The sequence below is a fragment of the Tiliqua scincoides genome, chromosome 2, assembly GCF_035046505.1.
Source record: "Tiliqua scincoides isolate rTilSci1 chromosome 2, rTilSci1.hap2, whole genome shotgun sequence".
NCBI classification, from domain to species: Eukaryota; Metazoa; Chordata; class Lepidosauria; order Squamata; family Scincidae; genus Tiliqua; species Tiliqua scincoides.
Window position 1 is genome coordinate 266,685,265 of NC_089822.1, and position 18,296 is coordinate 266,703,560.

Genomic DNA, 18,296 nt, shown 5'->3' on the forward strand with positions numbered 1-18,296 from the left:
ATGTTATTGATCAGCAGTGTGCTGGGACGGGAGGAACAGGGAATGTCAGGGAGGGGAAGGAGCAGAAAGGGTTAGTGGTTTCTAACCATGGTTATGGTTTCTAAATGTGGTTACGAGGGGCACTAGTGTGGTTGGGATCCTCACCAGTTTCCTTCCCTTTTTACTTCGGAGCTCTTACCATCAGCTTTGAATGTTCTGACACAGCCCCGGGAGCTTTGTAAAATGGCACAGGGCAGTGATTCTCAAACATTTAGCACTGGGACCCACTTTTCAGAATGAGAATCTGTCAGGACCCACCAGAAGTGATGTCATGACCGGAAGCGACATCATCAAGCAGGACAATTTTTAACAATCCTAGGCTGCAATCCTAGCCACACTTACCCAGGAGTAAGTCCCATTGACTATCATTGTTAAAAGCAGATACGCAGTACCCTGTTTAAAATACAGGTCTGTAACACTTCCCCAAATGCAGTCACATGCCATGGTAGCTTCAAGACTTATATATGAAAAATAAAATATTGAAATGAATGGGGACCCACCTGAAATTGGCTTGCGGCTCACCTAGTGGGTCCTGACCCACAGTTTGAGAGACACTGGCATAAGGAGAAACACACATGCACAGAAACATGGGTCTCCTAGTTTCCGGCCACTGTTGGTTCCTATCTATGCATACTTGGCTCATGGCCCCACCACCTCGTACTACTCTGAGTGACTGAGTGTAGACTAGCCCAGCTCCCCGGCTACTACTGGGATCATGGCTCCACCAGTTCGCCCCCTCTCTGAGCTACCGAGAGTGGACTTGCCTGGCTCCCCCATTGGAAGAAAGTGACTGGTTGCTTAGTGGCCCTGACCAGTTTCCATGAAACCAGAGCCTGACCTGTCCCTGCTCCTTGGGACTCTCCTGAGTCTTCAGCAGATGTAAAGGAAGGTCCAACAGACGGAGAATCTCTGGATGCTTTGCCAGCACACTGAATGGGGTGGGGGTGGAAACTGACCCCCAGTGAAACTGTTACGAGCTGCTATGCACAGCTGTTTGATGTTTCTGTGCCTCACGGCTGAACCACAATCACCCCCGGCGACAAGGAAGACTCAGAGGCAGAAGTTCTCCACCACACTCCTCCTTTACTTATGTACAGATATTTACAAAGTCCAAAGTAGTACAAACGGTACACGATCCACTCTTCCAACCAACGTAGCCTCCGGCTCACAATGCTCTGCTTCTCCCACACACTTGCTTGCCCCTGCTGGACATTTATATTTCTTGCAGCCAATCACAGCATTGGAAATTACTGCACAGTCATGCTGACTGTGCAGCTGCTGCCACACACACACACACACACACACACACGAAATCACCTGATGCAATATCACCAGATACTGCATCAGCATGAAGCTCCCAGGATGCTGTGCACTCCTGGTTTGGCCAAGGCTTCAGGCCTGATAGTGTGCAGCCAGTAAATTACCAGTCAGGCCGGGGTTCAATCCGTGACAGAAACCCATGCAGGGTCTTACAGGGGAGCAGGCAGAATCTCCCGGAAAGAGAAATGGGACATGTGAAATAGAGGATGACGTGGCAAAGGCTCAGTGGGTTCCTCCTCCACACACTCTGGCTTTCCTTCTTAGCCACCCCCTGCCCAAATCAGCTTGAGCCATATAAGAGTGCAGTAGAGCATGTGCAGAGTGCAGTCTCCTGAGCACAGATGAAGCCATTACTGTCCTACGCTGCATACACGCAACAAGGACCACGTGCACTGGGGGCAGGGCAGCAAAGGCACAACCACAGCCAGGGACACCTGCTTGCAAAGCTGGGGTGGGAATTCCGTGCAGTGCACGCAGGATGCACCTGTCTAAGGATTCACACAACATCTGTGGCCAGAGTCACGCCTGGAGTGTCCTTGTGGCCACAATGCCCAGGCAGGGTCAGGCCTGAGAGGGTTCAAGGGATGGGAGCAAGACTTGAAGGGACAGAGGCTGAGAACACTCCAGCCTCTCCTGCAAGGTGAGCACCCCTAGTGACGCCACTGCCACACAGCAGGCTCCAGGGGGCGGGGCTGTGCATGGAATTGTGACATCACAGGGGCAAAAGGGCTGCTGGCTGCGGTTGCTAGGTAACCAACGCTGTAAACCTGGACCAACTGAACAAAATGGCTGCTGGGAGGGGTTGGTAGGCGACGGACAATGCAGGCCACTGAGGGAGGTTCAGGTGGAGGCTGGGAAGCGCCTCCCCCACAGTCTCCCCAGAGGATGCCTCAGGCCTCCCAGGCAGAGGACACACTGGTGAAGCACCACTTCTCTTCCCACCCACAACAGCCCGATCTGTCTAAAAACCAGGGACAGGATGGGGGGGGAATGCCAAAGACCCCTGCCCTCAGAGAAGCCTGGCTGGCAGAGGGCAGTGCCCAGAAACCGCTCGCCATGTCTAATGTCTGTCAGCTCCAGAGGCACAGGAGCAGGATGGCGGGAAATGGGGCCTGCCATCCTGCACTGCTCTCAGGGGTGCCTGGCTGGCTGGCTGTTAGACTGGCAGTGGGTATTGTACTGAAACTCCTCCCCATTTCTCTTGGCTGCCAGCTCTAGAGCGACAGGAGGAGGGCATGCCATCCCTCACTGCCCTCAGAGGTGGCTGGCTGACTTGCCTGCTTTGTCCACCATAGTAGATCCCCTGGAAATATTTGTCTGTGTGATGGCTGCCTGCTCTTTAGGTGCAGCTGGAGGATGGATGTCAGGGAGGCTGCCAACCTGCATTGCCTTCAGAGGAGCCTCGCTGTCTGTCTTGTCTGTCTGTCTGGCTCATAGCCCTGAATGAGCCCCCACCCCGTCTCATGGCTACCTGCTCCAGAGGCTCAGGAGGAGGATGGGGGTTTGAGACTGAGAACCTGTGATGCCGTCAGAGGAGCCTTGCTGGCTGGCTGGCTGGCTGAGAGCAGAGTCCTGAAAAAGTTCCCCCTGTCAGATGACTGCCTTCTCCAGATGTGTAGTAGAAGGATGGGGGGGGGACTGCCAGCCTGTGTTGCCCTCATAGGAGACTGTCTGGTTGGCTGGCTGGCTGCCTCAGAGCTTAGCCCCTGTGAAAGCTGATGGCTACTTGCTGCAATGGCACAGGAGGAGGAGAATGGGGTTGAGAACTGACCACCTTTGTTGCCCTCAGAGACCCCAGTCTGGCTTCCTCAGAACAGAGCCCCTGGATAATCTCCCCCTGTCTGATGGCAGACTGCTTCCTAGGCACATATGGAGGGGGAGACTGCCACCCTGCTTTGCCTTCAGAGGAGCCTGGCTTGATGGCTGGCTGCCTCAGAGCAGAGCCCTGTCAAGTCCCAGGAGGAGGGAGATGCTGGGTGGAGTCTGTCCTAGACTACTGACAAAGCAGGGGCTGAGATGTGGCACAAGGCTCACAGCCAGTGGGCCTGTCTGTTGCTCTGCTTCCCTTTGGGATCCTGGCAGGACTGGCGGTGGCCATGCCTGCCCTTTTCTCCAGAGTGGGAAGGACCACTGACAAAAGCTGCATCCTTGCGCTGTGTCTATCCTGGTCTCTCACTTCTTCCCATGCTCCACCATGAACATAAGAACATAAGAAGAGACCAGCAGGATCAGGCCATAGGCCCACCTAATCTAGTTCAGCTTCCTGTGTCTCACAGTGGCCAACCAGATGCCTTCGAGATTGTGTGTTCACACACACACACACACACACAGGGAAAGAGTAGCCAGCAACTCTGGGACCAAGGTGCTTCAGACAAGTTTCTCCCCTAGGATTGCAGCCTCTGGAAGGTGAAGGTGTTTGGGGGCCACGCAGGGAGCTCACTCTCTGCAGGATGTGAATTCTGAGCTGTCTCCTTGTTGCTCAGCTGCAGAGAAGCTCCCCCACCCCTGTCCTCCTCAATCCCTTCTCCTGAAGGCATCAACCCTCCAAGAAGCTCTCTGGTCCTTCAGGCAGGGAGGATGGAAAGACCCTTCTTCTCAGCTCAAAGTCCTTCCTCCCTCCAGCTCCTGGACTCCAGGATGAGATTTCAGGATGGGAGGGGAAAGAGACCCTGGGAAGAGCCTCACTCTGAGTTGACCACTTGCTGCCCCGGGGGAGAGGAGGAGATCAGTCCCAGCCAGCTACAATCCTGTGCAAAGAGACTTCTCCTCAGCTAACTGGGCACTCAAGGGTTAGTAGAATCGACTCTGGATTCCTAGAGGGACAAATTGGGGGGAGTGAGTGAGTGAGTGGGGAAGCCACTTCCTGCTCCACTCCCCTGCCAGTGTATGGGGTCAGCTGGTTCTCTGGTGAGTCCTAACTTTATTGGGTGCAAAGAGGAGCCCAAGGTCTGCAGTGGGTGGGAGAGGCCAGCAGAGGGGGTGAGGACACAGCCAGCCCCCTACCATTGCTTCCTCAGCTTGGGTCTGCCCCTAGGTGGCTGCATTTCTGGGCTGGGGGTTCAGCCAGGGACTGAGAAGCCCAGAGCTGAGATGGGGATGGGGGAGTGGCCTTCCTGGCTGAAACCCATGTAGAAAAGGGCAGGAGGCAGTGGGGACTGAAGAGCAATACTGTTGATGCAAGCTGGACACTGACACTGTTCTTGAAAGGGGAGGTTGCATTGTGTTTTTAATTAATTTTCCTGCTATTGTTGTGGAATAACAACACTGAGTAGTGGTTATCAGTTGAGTATCTGGTTCTTTAAAATTGAAATTGTATGTGGTCCCTTTAATGGTCTTTCTAAAGGGTGTGTCCCCTTTCTGATTCCTCCTTATGTATATACAGTATAGCTTCTTGTTTGCTGACCTTTGCAGAACAGGAGAGTGTATTTTAATCTCTGGTGTCTAGCCTGGACGCCTTTAAAAGGGGATTGGACAAGTTTCTGGAGGAAAAATCCATTATGGGGTACAAGCCATGATGTGTATGCGCAACCTCCTGATTTTAGAAATGGGTTATGTCAGAATGCCAGATGCAAGGGAGGGCACCAGGATGAGGTCTCTTGTTACCTGGTGTGCTCCCTGGGGCATTTGGTGGGCCACTGTGAGATACAGGAAGCTGGACTAGATGGGCCTATGGCCTGATCCAGTGGGGCTGTTCTTATGAACTACAATTCCCAGGATGCCTTGCAGGTCTCTTGTTACCTGGTGTGCTCCCTGGGCATTTGGTGGGCTGCTATGAGATACAGGAAGCTGGACTAGATGGGCCTCTGGCCTGATCCAGTGGGGCTGTTCTTATGTTCTTATGTTCTCTGTTTTTATTGTTGTTGGCAACCTTCAGTCTCAAAAGACTATGTTATCGCGCTCTGAATGGTGGTTCTGGCACAGCATCTAGTGTGGCTGAAAAGGCCGATTCGGGAGTGGCAATCCCTTCCACACCAGGAGCAAGTGCAGTCTGTCCCTCGTCTGTCTCCCTGGCTATGGGCCTTCCTTCTTTGCCTCTTTGCCTCAGACTGCTGGCCAAGTGTCTCTTCAAACTGGGAAAGGCCATGCTGCACAGCCTGCCTCCAAGCGGACCGCTCAGAGGCCAGGGTTTCCCACTTGTTGATGTCCATCCCTAAGGCCTTCAGATCCCTCTTGCAGATGTCCTTGTATCGCAGCTGTGGTCTACCTGTAGGGCACTTTCCTTGCACGAGTTCTCCATAGAGGAGATCCTTTGGGATCCGGCCATCATCCATTCTCACGACATGACCGAGCCAACGCAGGCGTCTCTGTTTCAGCAGTGCCTACATGCTAGGGATTCCAGCTCGTTCCAGGACTGTGTTGTTTGGAACTCTGTCCTGCCAGGTGATGCCGAGAATGCGTCGGAGGCAGCGCATGTGGATCCTCTGTTTTTAACTATTGTTTGACTATACTTGCCTGCATCCAGGGGCAGCTTTTTAGGGCTCCTGGTCTTCCAGTTTTAAGAATCCTGATGTGAGAAAAATGTTTGTATATGTCTGCATCAGATTGTAAGTAAACTGCCTTTGGTCTTAACTTTTGGATCTGAGTTTTTGTGCCTTGGTTTGCAAGCAGCCTGGGTAGAAAACTTTAAGAGTTTTTGCCTGAACCAACAGCTTTAACATTGCTTCATAGTTTCAAGTGTCAACAGCTTCTTTGTTCTTGGTTTTCACAGAAGCAGGTTTTGCAGAGGTGTGAAAGAGGGGAAGGGGACCTGGACAGGCAGGGGGGAGAAACAGGGACCAGGTGGCAGAAGGAGGAAGTGGGTGTGTGGGGCTCACTTCCAGGGCACTTCTGGATCAGAACTAGAGTTATGGGCAAATAGGACTTTTACACTATGTATCCTTTTTTTGAATTTGCCTTCCTTATGCAATTCTCTTCCTATTGTAACTCCGGCCCTCCAAACACCCTCCAGATGCAATCAGAGCACAGCTCTGGTCGTGTCCAGTCAGGTGGTCCAGAGGCTTTCAGGGGAAAGGGTTTGGAGACGCCTGCTCTAGCCCTCCGCGGTGCTCTTCTGCTCATTTCCTATTCTGTTCAGTCCCACTCAAGCCAGGGGGTGGGAGGAGGAGGTGCAATGGAAACAAAGGAGCTGGTGGAGATGGCCACCCTAGGCAGTTGCCTGTCACTCCACTGCCTCATGCAGCTCTCAGGCACAGGGTCCTAACTGCACTCTGGCCACATCAGTGCACTGCTAGCAGAAAGAATCCTGAGATTACCAGGGAGCTGAACATGGTAGCTGCCTTATGCAGAGTCAGACCTTTGGTCCATCAGTCTTTTGATCCCCACTTGGAAATACTCGCAGAGACTGAACCGGGACCTTCCGCATGCAAAGCTCTACCTCTGGTCCACAGCCTCTTTCCTTGAGCTTTGCCACTTTGGAACTTCCCATCTCCCCTATATTTTTGCTGGTGTGGCTGTGCCGATGGGGCAGATGTCCCAGCATCACATTTTGCAGATGTATCTTCCCAGCGCAGTTGTGTCATTAGGGTAAGGGAACATCTGTCTAATCCGCTGCTGCTCAGGCTCAAGTCTTTGGAACAGAGGACTGTACAACACAGGTTGTGCGGTTTATGCCCAGAGACCACACTGGGGGATAAGACACGGAGCCACATTCAGGGACCCACACGTACCCAAGAGTGCATGTGTGCTTGAATCCTGGCCTTGGCCAGTCTGCTTGCAACTGATGGCCAGTCAATGCCATTCAGTTATGGAGCATGGCCCTGCCAATCCAGTACTTGAAGATGTTCTAGGGAGAATTTCCACTTGACTCCTGGACCTCAAGCCTCTTATCTTCCCCTCTGATATCTTCTCACCTGCCCTTGCCATCCTCTGCATCTGTCGCCTTTCAATGTAGCTGTGACAACTGCTTGCTGGAAATCGAGATTTGGCTGACTATGCCCTGATATGAGTGCCATCAAGACAGGGTTTGTGCAGATGTGCCATGGCATTATTATTATTATTATTATTATTATTATTATTATTATTATTATTATTATTATTAACAGTATTTATATACCGCTTTTCATCTAAAAGTTCACAAAGCGGTTTACAGAGAAAATCAAATAACTAAATGGCTCCCTGTCCCAAAAGGGCTCACAATCTAAAAAGATGCAAATGAATACCAGCAGACAGCCACTAGAACAGACAGTGCTGGGGTGAGGTGGGCCAGTTACTCTCCCCCTGCTAAAAAAAGGAGCACCCACTTGAAAAAGTGCCTCTTACCCAATTAGCAGGGGTTGATCCTCAGTCTGTAGTGAACTGTTCCCCTGGAATGTTATTGTTTGTTAATGCTGATGCTCTTGTAGAATGTATTGCTCTTGGGTGTGTGACACCAGGGCCTCTGAGAGCTGGCACTGGGTCTGGGGCAAGATGCCTGATTGGGCCCCCCTTCCTAAATTTATAATAACAAATGCCTAATAATATATAATTGAGTGTGAGTGCATGTGTGTGAGACAGAGACAGACAGACAGACAGACAACATGTCACCTAACAACTTAAATAATGGCCTTGATATGGGCTGTCTGAAAAACTGTATGCAAGTCTGTGTGCACTGGCCTTCTGTCATCCTGACCACCCTCTGACATCATTACTTTGAGTAGTGCTACTGTGTTTCTTTTCTTCTGCCTCAGCTAATCCTCTTCATTTGCTTTTTCTTATTATAGGGAAAGGACCGACTTTCCCTATTTTCCTCATTACTATGTGATTATTTTGAAACAAAGCCCAGGTGAAATCAACTAGCCTGGCCTTTTTTTTTGGGTTTGTTTTTCTGAGGATACATGCCCTGGGAGCGCGCATCAGAGGTTCCACTTCTTTACTGCTAATCAAACTTTTCTTTCTGTTTCAGGAACCAACGACATAGACAGTAAGAATCAGGGGGAGTCATGTGAGGAGACCCTGGAAGCAGCCATGCTTGAGATCAAGGAAGTAACTTTTAGAGACCAGGACAGGAGACTGGAGGAAAACCCAGCACTGGGCTGGAGGACTAAAGCTGTTCTTTCTCAGGATTCTAACCTCCTTGAAATCCCATTCCAGCAGGAACATCTGAAAGGAAAGAGCAGAAATAAACATCCATTACACAGGAAAACAATCAATTGTAAATCCAACATTAATAACATAGCTGTGAATAAACACAGCAAAATCTCCATAGAGAAGAAATCATTTAAACACACTAAGGGCAGGAGAAACTTCAGCAAAAGCACACATCTTGCGTCCCATGAAAAGATTCACACAAGGGAGAAAGCTGCTCATAGCAACAATTCAAAGAGGCAAGAGGGAAACCAGACAGAGACATGGAAAAATATGTTTCGTGTTCATCAGGGTTGGGTTTTGGATATTATCCCAGGTAATCCAGAAAAAGTAACTGAAAGGGAGAAGGAAAAACACCCTCAATGTGCAAAGGACTTCAGCAGTAAATCAGAATTTCCTCATCAAGTAAACCACACAGGGGAGAAACCATATAAATGCTTGGAGTGTGGAAAGAGCTTCAGTGTCAGCTCACACCTGGTTGTGCATCAAAGAAACCACACAGGATAGAAACCACATCAATCCTTTGAGTGGAAAGAACATCTGTCAGAGAATGAACCTTCCTTCATATCCAAAAATCAACTCAAGGAGTTTCAGTACTGCTGGATGATATAATTGTGACCTATTTCAAAAATAGTTATTGAAAAGAACAATTGCTACATCAGCTTTAGGAAATATGAAATCTAATGATACTTTTATACCCAGTGATGTCACTAGGAGTGTGTGGGGTGTTGACTGCACCAGGTGACTGTATTGGAATCGTGGAAGACTCTGAGGCCCAAATCCTAACCCACTTTCCAGCACTGGCATAGCGGTGCCAATGGGACGTGTGCTGCATCCTGCAGTTGGGTGGCAGTCACGGAGGCCTCAATAAAGTAAGGGAATGTTTGTTCCCTTATCTCAGAGCTGCATTGTTCTTATGTCAGTGCTGGGAAGTTGGTTAGGATTGCGCCCTGAATGAGATAGTGTGGTGCTGAGGGTTTACTGTTTTATAATCTCTGCATGTAATCATGTATCTAAGGAGTTGGAAAATGGTTATTGCTCTGTAAAATTGAATGGCTGAAGCCTAATGTCAGCTGAAGTCTGCCTACGTGGCAGGCAGCTGAAGTCTGTCTACATGGCAGATAAAGTGAGGAGATTCGGTTGGCTTCGGGCCAAGGACTTTTGTACTTTTGTTGGAAGAACAAATATGTCACAATATTTGTTGAATAAATATGCCGAGATGGTTGGGGCATGCTGACCATCAGAGGGGGAGGTATGAAAGTCCCGCAAACTGGAGCCAAAGTTTATGTCAAGGGTTTATATAACTTGTTATAAATTCAGGTATAAGTGGAAGGTAACGGAAGGCTGGTCTCTGTGTCCTATGACGATCTGTTCTGTCCTGAAGTGGTGGAGCAATAAAGCTGCATTGAAGGATAGCATCAGGTCTCTGTCAATTCTTACTCGGCTGCTTAGCTAAAGAACCAAAAGAGCAAATTTATTTCTATCAAACAGTGGCCCCTTGCTCAAGATCAGCCAGGAAACCTAGGGTTAACCCCAGGGCTCTAATTAGCAGTGGGTGTGCTGCACAGCTCAGCCACTAGAGGCAGCCAGGTCATTACAGGGATAAAAGCAGAACCTGAAGCAGTGAGAGTTTGTGGGTAGGAGGAGGAGGAAAGCTTGGAGGGAGACAGGACCAAACGAAACTGACTGACGGACTAACAAACTGGTAGATGGACTAATGAACTGGTAGATGGACGAACTGGCGAACAGACAATGAGCTGGTGGACTGCTTCACTGATTAGCTAACAAACGACTGCCTTCCCTTCATCTTCCCTTTGGTGCTGGGCTTCAGCAGTAGCTTTATACGCAGCTAGAGCTAGCTGTGCTTGAGCCAGGAGGACTAATTAGCCTTTCCCCCCACCCACTACCAGACAAACGTCTGCTGCTGCTTCTGCAGTTTCACTTTCAGCAACAGCACCAGCTGAGGATGTCAACAAGTTAGATAAACTTTTGGAACTTATGGAAAACTCCCAGAAGCAAATCTGAACTATTAAGATCAGATATTGAATCAGCTTAATTTGCAAATGCAGGAGCTGAAAAAACTCACTGGAGCTGTTCAGGAGGTGCGAGACAATCTCTCTGCTCTTCAGACTAAGGTAAACACAAAGGAAACGAAAATTAATGCTTTAGAGCAGGGGTCTCCAAACTTTTTGGCCAGAGGGCTTGTGATGTCCATGGCGGGCAGAGACCCCGCCCCTTTGGGTGTGCCCAAGCATGGGGGGCTTACCCGGACATGCGCACCGGTCGTCGGCGGAAAGAAGGACGTGAGGCAGATACAGCAGATTTGTATAGACGATTTACTCTGGTTAAACTCGTGACATTCATGGGGCCTGTTGCGTCACAGGCCCCTTTGCTTTACAGAGACATGCGGCATTGGCGAACAATATGCACGTTCCCCACTCCTTCTCGACCCCTTGCGGGTTCTGGCAGGGTTCCCCGGCTGGTGCCAGTCGGAAAGGGATAGGGGTTCCCGATGGCTGCCGTAGCATTGTTGGGGGTCAGCTTAGCTGTCCTCAGGAGGACCCACTGTACCTCCGGTCTTGCCCCTTGATAAGCTGGCCTCCAATGGGGGTAGTTGAGATGGGGTCCTTGGGGCAGCAGCCTCGCCTCTCTGGGTTTAACCCCCGGGGCCCCGGCGGGTCTAGAATCAGGTGGTTCCCACCCCCAGCCCTTCTCTCCAGGGCTGGGGCGAGCAAAGTTCCCCTTGAAGCCTCTGCCGGCTGAATAAGGCCGGGGTGGCTACCCCCTCTGGCCTCCTCTGCGATCCCCCTCTCGACTGGAGAGGAGCAACCTCTCCCTCGGCTGTCCAGCCTCCTTATGAGGCTAGCCTTGTTCTGGTCCAGCCCCACCCCTTCTTCCCACGTGGCTGCTGACTGCTCCCAGGAGACACTAGGGCCTACTCCCAGGGAAGTGACTTGCCTGGGATCCCAATCCTGATAGTACACAGGTTCTACTCCTGAGGAGGCCCCTGCTCCGGGTTGATTCCTGGCCACCTGGGCCAGGCCTAGGTGACAGGGCTGCATGAAATATCTGGTGCAGTGCTGAGGGCCGGGAAAAAAATTTAAATAAATAAATTAGAGATGGAACTTAGATGAATGAATAAATGAATGAGTGGGCTCATTCACTCAGCATCTCCGGCCCTCCGAACACCCTCCAGATGCAATCAGAGCACAGCTCTGGTCATGTTCAGTCGAGTGGGCCAGAGGCTTTCAGGGGACAAGAGGCTGGCCGCGGGCCGGATAGAGGCTCGGTGCGGGTCACATCTGGCCCCCGGGCTGGGGTTTGAAGACCCCTGCTTTAGAGAATCAAGTTAATCATCAGGGAACTGCTATGTATGCTTCTCACTCTCCCATAAGCGCCCGTGTATCCCTGCTGGAAACTCATGCTAGGGTAGGCAACATTCGTATACTGGGCGTTCCAAACTCTCAGATCTCTGCCGGAGGGCCTGGGGAGGCTAGAGTCTCAATGGAGAAATTCCATTGTCTATTGTTGAAAATACCAGATGACCTTGAGCTCTTCATAGAGAGAGTCTATTCAATTCCACGTCAGGCAACCAAGGCTATAGCAACTCAGTCTTCTACTAAGCTATGGATTGTGCAATTTCTGTGACCATCTACACGCAACCATATTCTATCTGTTGCAAGGCAAATGGGCAACCTGGAATGCCAACAAAGTTGTATTGTGCTTTTCCCTGATCTGCCACCTGAAGTTGCTCAGCAAAGATACAAATTCAGGAAAGCCTGTCTCATGGTGGGAGACCTCAAGATAAAATACTTCACCAAACACCCTGCAACTCTCTGCATCAAAACCGAAGAAGGCATCAAACAGTTCAGAATCCCAGAATCAGCTGAATCCTTCCTTGCTGGTCTATGTCAGGATATGCAAAAAGATAACTGAGTCTCTTCCATGATGAGCCACTGGAGAATTTTTTTCTCTCCTTTTCCCATTATTTAGAATTTAGCACTGTTGTCATAGTACTGCTGTTGCGTCTGTTTTGTTTTGTTTTTGTTTTTTTATTATGCTGTGTCAATAATATTCTGGATGTTTTGCCAAGAAGACACTTCAGGACACTTCAGGAATCCTGAAGGCCACAGATCTTTTTTTTTGCAGGTAGATGACCATTTAAGGTAGTTGGTTTAGAGCACAACAAAACACGCAGCATGTAATAACCTATTTTATTTTTTAGATCACATTATTAGCAATTTTTATTTTTTATTCTTGTTAAGTAGTCCTCACACTTCTCCCTTTTTAATATCTGTCCAACAGAAGTGATGCCTGAAGACTTCCACATTAGTATTTTCTTTTTACTTTTTCCATATTGGGTGGTGGTTTTTTTCTTTTTTTATACACACATGGGTTTTTTCTTTTTGTTATATTTTTTAATATGAAGTTTATTATAGCGATCAGAGTAATTTGCAGGTTCTTTTTTCTTGGAATAGTATATTTTCATGCAGGCCTAGATATTAATTTTGTACGTACCAATATGAATGAGGGCAATTTTTTAAAAATTATTATTATACAACAAAACTAGGGGCAACTCCAAGATAGATTATATCAATTATATTGTAATACTTAGGTATGTTTAAAATGATCTCATGGAACATGAAGGGCATTAGAGATACACATTAATGTCAGAAAGTACTTTCCAGGCTTGGGGAAATGAAACCAGGAATTGTGTTACTCCAACAGACACATCTTTTGCCTGGAGAGGAAAACCTCTTAACTCATAAATGGGTGGGTGAGGCTTATCTTGCAGGTGACTCTACAAGCTCAAGAGGTTTATTTTGATTCATCGGTTGATTCATTGATTGATCAAGCTCTGTTTTGATTCATCGATGTGTAACACTTCGAGTCTCTCAGGGCATAGCAGATGCCGAAGGTAGATACATAATATTAGTGGTCAAGTGGCAAGGTATAACATTTACTATTATCAATGTATATGGTTTTAATCAAGATAATCCACAGGTGTTTCATAATTGTTTTAGTCACCTTATCAATATAGATTATCAGTATGTGATATGTGCTGGAGATTTCAATGAAGTTACAGATCCTTATCTTGACAGAAGCTCCACCTGTTATAGAATAAATACTAAAGTTAGGTCAACTCTTAAAATATATATGGAAGGTTTAGGTCTGATTGACCCATGGCATGCATTGTATCCTTTAGATAGAGAATATACATTTGTTTCCCTGGTCCACCATACCTGTCCTAGAATAGATTGTTTTTGGGTATCCAAGTCCTTTTTATCTAAGATTATGCAAACGATTGACCTTTCTGTCTTATCAGACCACCCTCCAGTTTTGATATCCTTCAGAATTTTGGGTGAAACTAAGGTATTTAAACCATGGTGTTTAGATATATCCTCCTTAAATGATGAAAGCTTCAAATGTATGATAAATAATGAAACTAAAGAATTTTTTGAATTTAATGAAGGAAGTGTTTCATCACAAGTTTCTTTGTGGGAGGCATATAAGATAACATTGAGAGGTAAAATTATTTCTTCTTCCTATAAGAAAAAATTAAAGGCAATGCGAGAGGAGACATTAAAAAGCAAACTACAATATCTAATTCGCCAGTTGGCTACACTATCTTCACCTGATACTTATGCTCAATTACAAAAAGTGAAAATTGAATTGGAGAAGATAATTTCCGAGAAGGTGGAACGTGGAATGATTTATTTACGTCAGACGTATTGGGAGAGTGGTGAGAGATCTGGTAAGATTTTATCTCCTCGACTAAAGCAGCAAGGTCTTAACAAACATATTCCGATTATAAAGGATGAGGATGGTAATCTTTGTTCTCATCCTTAAGGAATAAATGAACAATTTTTCAAATTCTATTCTAAGTTATATGGATGTGACAAGGAACCTTTGAATGAGGATATAGAATCCTTCTTTCTAGACGTGTAGCTGCCTGGGTTAAGTGTGGACCAACAACAAATCTTAGCTGAAACAATTAAGTTGGAGGAAATTAAAAGTGCGATTTTTAAGTTGTCATTAGGAAAAACGCCCAGGCCTGACGGATTCCCCGTGGAATGGTACAGGATGTTTTCTGCTGTTTTAGTCCCACGGTTACTTTTATTTTACAATGAGATTTTTGCATCAGGTATATTGCCCCCTTCCATCGCAGAAGCCTACATTACACTCATTCCAAAAGCAGATAAGGATCATACTGTGCCAATTATCGTCCTATATCGTTAATGAATGTGGACGCCAAAATTCTATTCATGGTGCTGGCTAGTAGACTGCAGCAAGTTATCAAAACACTTGTACATCCTGATCAGGTTGGATTTATACATGGTCAACAAGGGGCTGATAACCTAAGATTAGTAGTAGATCTGATTACTTTGGAATAAAAAAACCCCATCTGCTATTATCTCATTGGATGCTGAGAAGGCTTTTGATCGGGTTCAATGGCAATTTATTCTATCTAGTCTCACAAAATTTGGAATACCTCAAGAGTTTGTACAATGGGTTCAGATTTTATACTCTTGGCCCACATCACAAATAATAACAAATGGTTGTATATCTCCCAAAATATATTTGGGTAAAGGAACCAGGCAGGGCTGTCCACTCTCCCCTCTAATCTTTAATCTCTGTTTAGAGCCTCTTGCCTGTGCAATTAGGTAAAACACCAGAATTCAAGGAGTTAAACATAATAATAGTGAATTTAAGATTGTTTTGTATGCTGATGATATATTGTTATTTATTACAGACCCCCCCCCCCCCATGTCTATACCTGAATTACTAAAACTCATTAACATTTTTGGTAATATTTCTGGTTACACTATTGGAGCAAATCCGAAGTATTGCCTCTTGGAGACAGCATTTTGCGAGATATATTGACAGACTGCACTTGCTCCCGGTGTGGAAGGGATTGTCACTCCCGGATTGGCCTTTTCAGCCACACTAGACGCTGTGCCAGAACCACCTTTCAGAGCGCGATACCATAGTCTTTCGAGACTGAAGGTTGCCAATACAATGGAAGTACGGAACTTACCACTTGCTGGTCCGGATCCAGCGACAGGAGGCCAGCTCGCATCCTCAAGGTGGCCTACCCAACCACCAAGGTGGCACGAACGTGCTTTATGGCACATTCCTAACATCTGGGAGATGGTGCAAGTCCATTGAACCAGCCTAAGTGTCAGTCAGGATTGCGATGTTGAGTGTCATCAAGTCGGCCACTGGTTTTTTGCAAGCTCCTGATTTGTTGGGTGACCAGTACTGTTATACGTTAAAATGAAGAAAGTTAATGGGGTGACACCAACCCTAGTGATGCCACTGCATTTGGGCTGTGAGTATGAGATTCTGTGTGGTCTGGTAATGGGGGGAGGTCCATCATGGAGGTGATGCAATGAGGTTTGGCACCTGGTGAGGCAAACCCTAGTGATGCCTCTGCGCACAGGGCTGTATTCTTCATAGACTAGGCTGAAGCCTAGGGGCCTGTCATTTTTATTTTTTATTTTTTGCCTTAGGGCTCCAATTGTTAAAGGCACTTTGCACTCTGCTCTGTAGCAGTGCCCCAGGATCTGCAGGGGTTCCGTTGTGGAACCCTCCATGGTTAAGTGAAACCACAAATAACTGGGGATGCCCCCACCCTCCAGAGGCAACCCTCTTCTCCCCTCCTGAGGGTCTTTGGAGGCCTGCAGAGGCTGTGTGCAACTGCCCTTGGCTGCTGTGGGCCTCAGAATGACCGAAAATAGCGGAAAAAAATGCTACTTCAGGGTTTTTTTCTTGAAAACTGGAAGCAACATTTTTAATATCACTTTGAAAGCATTGTCGGTCTGGGGTTGCCTGGAGGGTCGCACGTAGCCTCTGTGGGTCTCAGGAACCCCTCTGGAAGCAAGTGGAGCCCAGTTGATGATACTTTCAGCTGGATCCCTCAGGGTAGGATGACCAGATGCAAAGCGGGACCGAGTGCCTCTCCCTTTCACCATTGCATACAAGAGGGAACCTTGGCAGGTGCAGCTCAACATGGAAGGGTTCAAAAAGCGACTCCTGCTGAAATTCCCTCAGCTATACAATGGTTGAAGGGAGAGGCACCTGCCCCACTGTGCTCAGATGAGGTTTGGCAGCTGCTAACTCTGGGGCACACCAGACACCATTCTTCTCTGTTGCAACCCTTGTCCCTGGCTACTCTCAGATCTAAGTAGGCAATGGAACATCAGAAGGAAAGCCACAGTGTGGGAATCACAGAGCTGGGGGGGCGCATGCTGGGGCTTGCTTTGCTTTTGTTTTGTACAAATGAAACCGATTGTATCTGCCTCTGAACTGGGCTCCAGTTTCCAGCTCTCTCTCCTTTCCCTTCCTCATGTCCCTTCTTGATTTTCTCTTGCCCTTTTGTAGAGTCTCATTCCGCCCCCCTTCAGATGCGTCCTCCTCAAATTCACTGCCTCCATGAGGAGGGGTGTCAGCAAAGTCCCAGGACTGCAATGTTCCAGGTTGTGGAGAAGGGGAGGAGTGTCCAGACCCCCTGCAGCAGCCAAGACCACCTGCCTCCTCCTCCTCCTCCCCAAGCCTCTCTAGGAAGTGGTGCTCTTCCAGCTTCACTTCATTGCCCAACCATCCTCATGACAGGGAAATGATTGAATTTTACGCTCCTAGAGCACTTATCTGATTTGGAGAGGCCAACTTTTCGCTAACCTTGTTTATACACAGACAGGGTCATAGTAACCATGGCGCAGGTCAGTGAGTTTCAACCCTTTACATCTCACGGCACACTGACAAGGTGCTCAAATTGTCATAAGAACATAAGAACAGCTCCACTGGATCAGGCCAGAGGCCCAAATAGTCCAGCTTCCTGTATCTCACAGCGACCCACCAAATGCCCCAAGGAGCACACCAGATAACAAGAGACCTCATTCTGGTGCCCTCCCCAGCATCTGACATAGCCCATTTCTAAAATCAGGAGGTGGCACATACACATCATGGCTTGTAACCCGGAATGGATTTTTCCTCCAGAAACTTTTCCAATCCCCTTTTAAAGGCATCCAGGCCAGATGCCATCACCACATCCTGCGGCAAGGAGTTTCACAGACCGACCACACGCTGAGTAAAGAAATATTTTCTTTTGTCTGTTCTAACTCTCCCAACACTCAATTTTAGTGGATGTCCCCTGGTTCTGGTATTATGTGAGAGTGTAAAGAGCATCTCCCGAGCCACTCTGTCCATCCCCTACATAATTTTGTATGTCTCAATCATGTCCCCCCTCAGGCGTCTCTTTTCTAGGATGAAGAGGCCCTAACGCCGTAGCCTTTCCTCCTAAGGAAGGTGCCCCAGCCCCGTAATCATCTTAGTCGCTCTCTTTTGCGCCTTTTCCATTTCCACTATGTCTTTTTTGAGATGCGGCGACCAGAACTGGACACAATACTCCAGGTGTGGCCTTACCATCGATTTGTACAACGGCATTATAATATTAGCCGTTTTGTTCTCAATACCTTTTCTAATGATCCCAAGCATAGAATTGGCCTTCTTCACTGCTGCCGCACATTGGGTCGACACTTTCATCCACCTGTCCACCACCACCCCAAGATCTCTCTCCTGATCTGTCACAGACAGCTCAGAACCCATCAGCCTATATCTAAAGTTTTGATTTTTTGCCCCAATGTGCATGACCTTACACTTACTGACATTGAAGCGCATCTGCCATTTTGTTGCCCATTCTGCCAGTCTGGAGAGATCCTTCTGGAGCTCCTCACAATCACTTCTGGTCTTCACCACTCGGAAAAGTTTGGTGTTGTCTGCAAACTTTGCAACCTCACTGCTCAACCCTGTCTCCAGGTCATTTATGAAGAGGTTGAAAAGCACTGGTCCTAGGACAGATCCTTGGGGCACAC

General features: G+C 47.9%; 2 protein-coding genes across 3 annotated transcripts in view; both read left to right on the forward strand.

Annotated features, from left to right (window-relative positions):
* LOC136641396 (zinc finger protein 614-like) overlaps positions 1-8,928 on the forward strand; it is a 24,125-nt gene extending 15,197 nt beyond the window's left edge. Inside the window, exon 3 of the mRNA XM_066617154.1 lies at positions 8,240-8,928. Coding sequence (XP_066473251.1) covers positions 8,240-8,928 — 689 coding nt within the window. The remainder of the gene's footprint in view (positions 1-8,239) is intronic.
* The window catches only part of LOC136640365 (zinc finger protein ZFP2-like), a 246,632-nt gene that overhangs the window by 177,238 nt on the left and 51,098 nt on the right, over positions 1-18,296 (forward strand). The window lies entirely within an intron of this gene.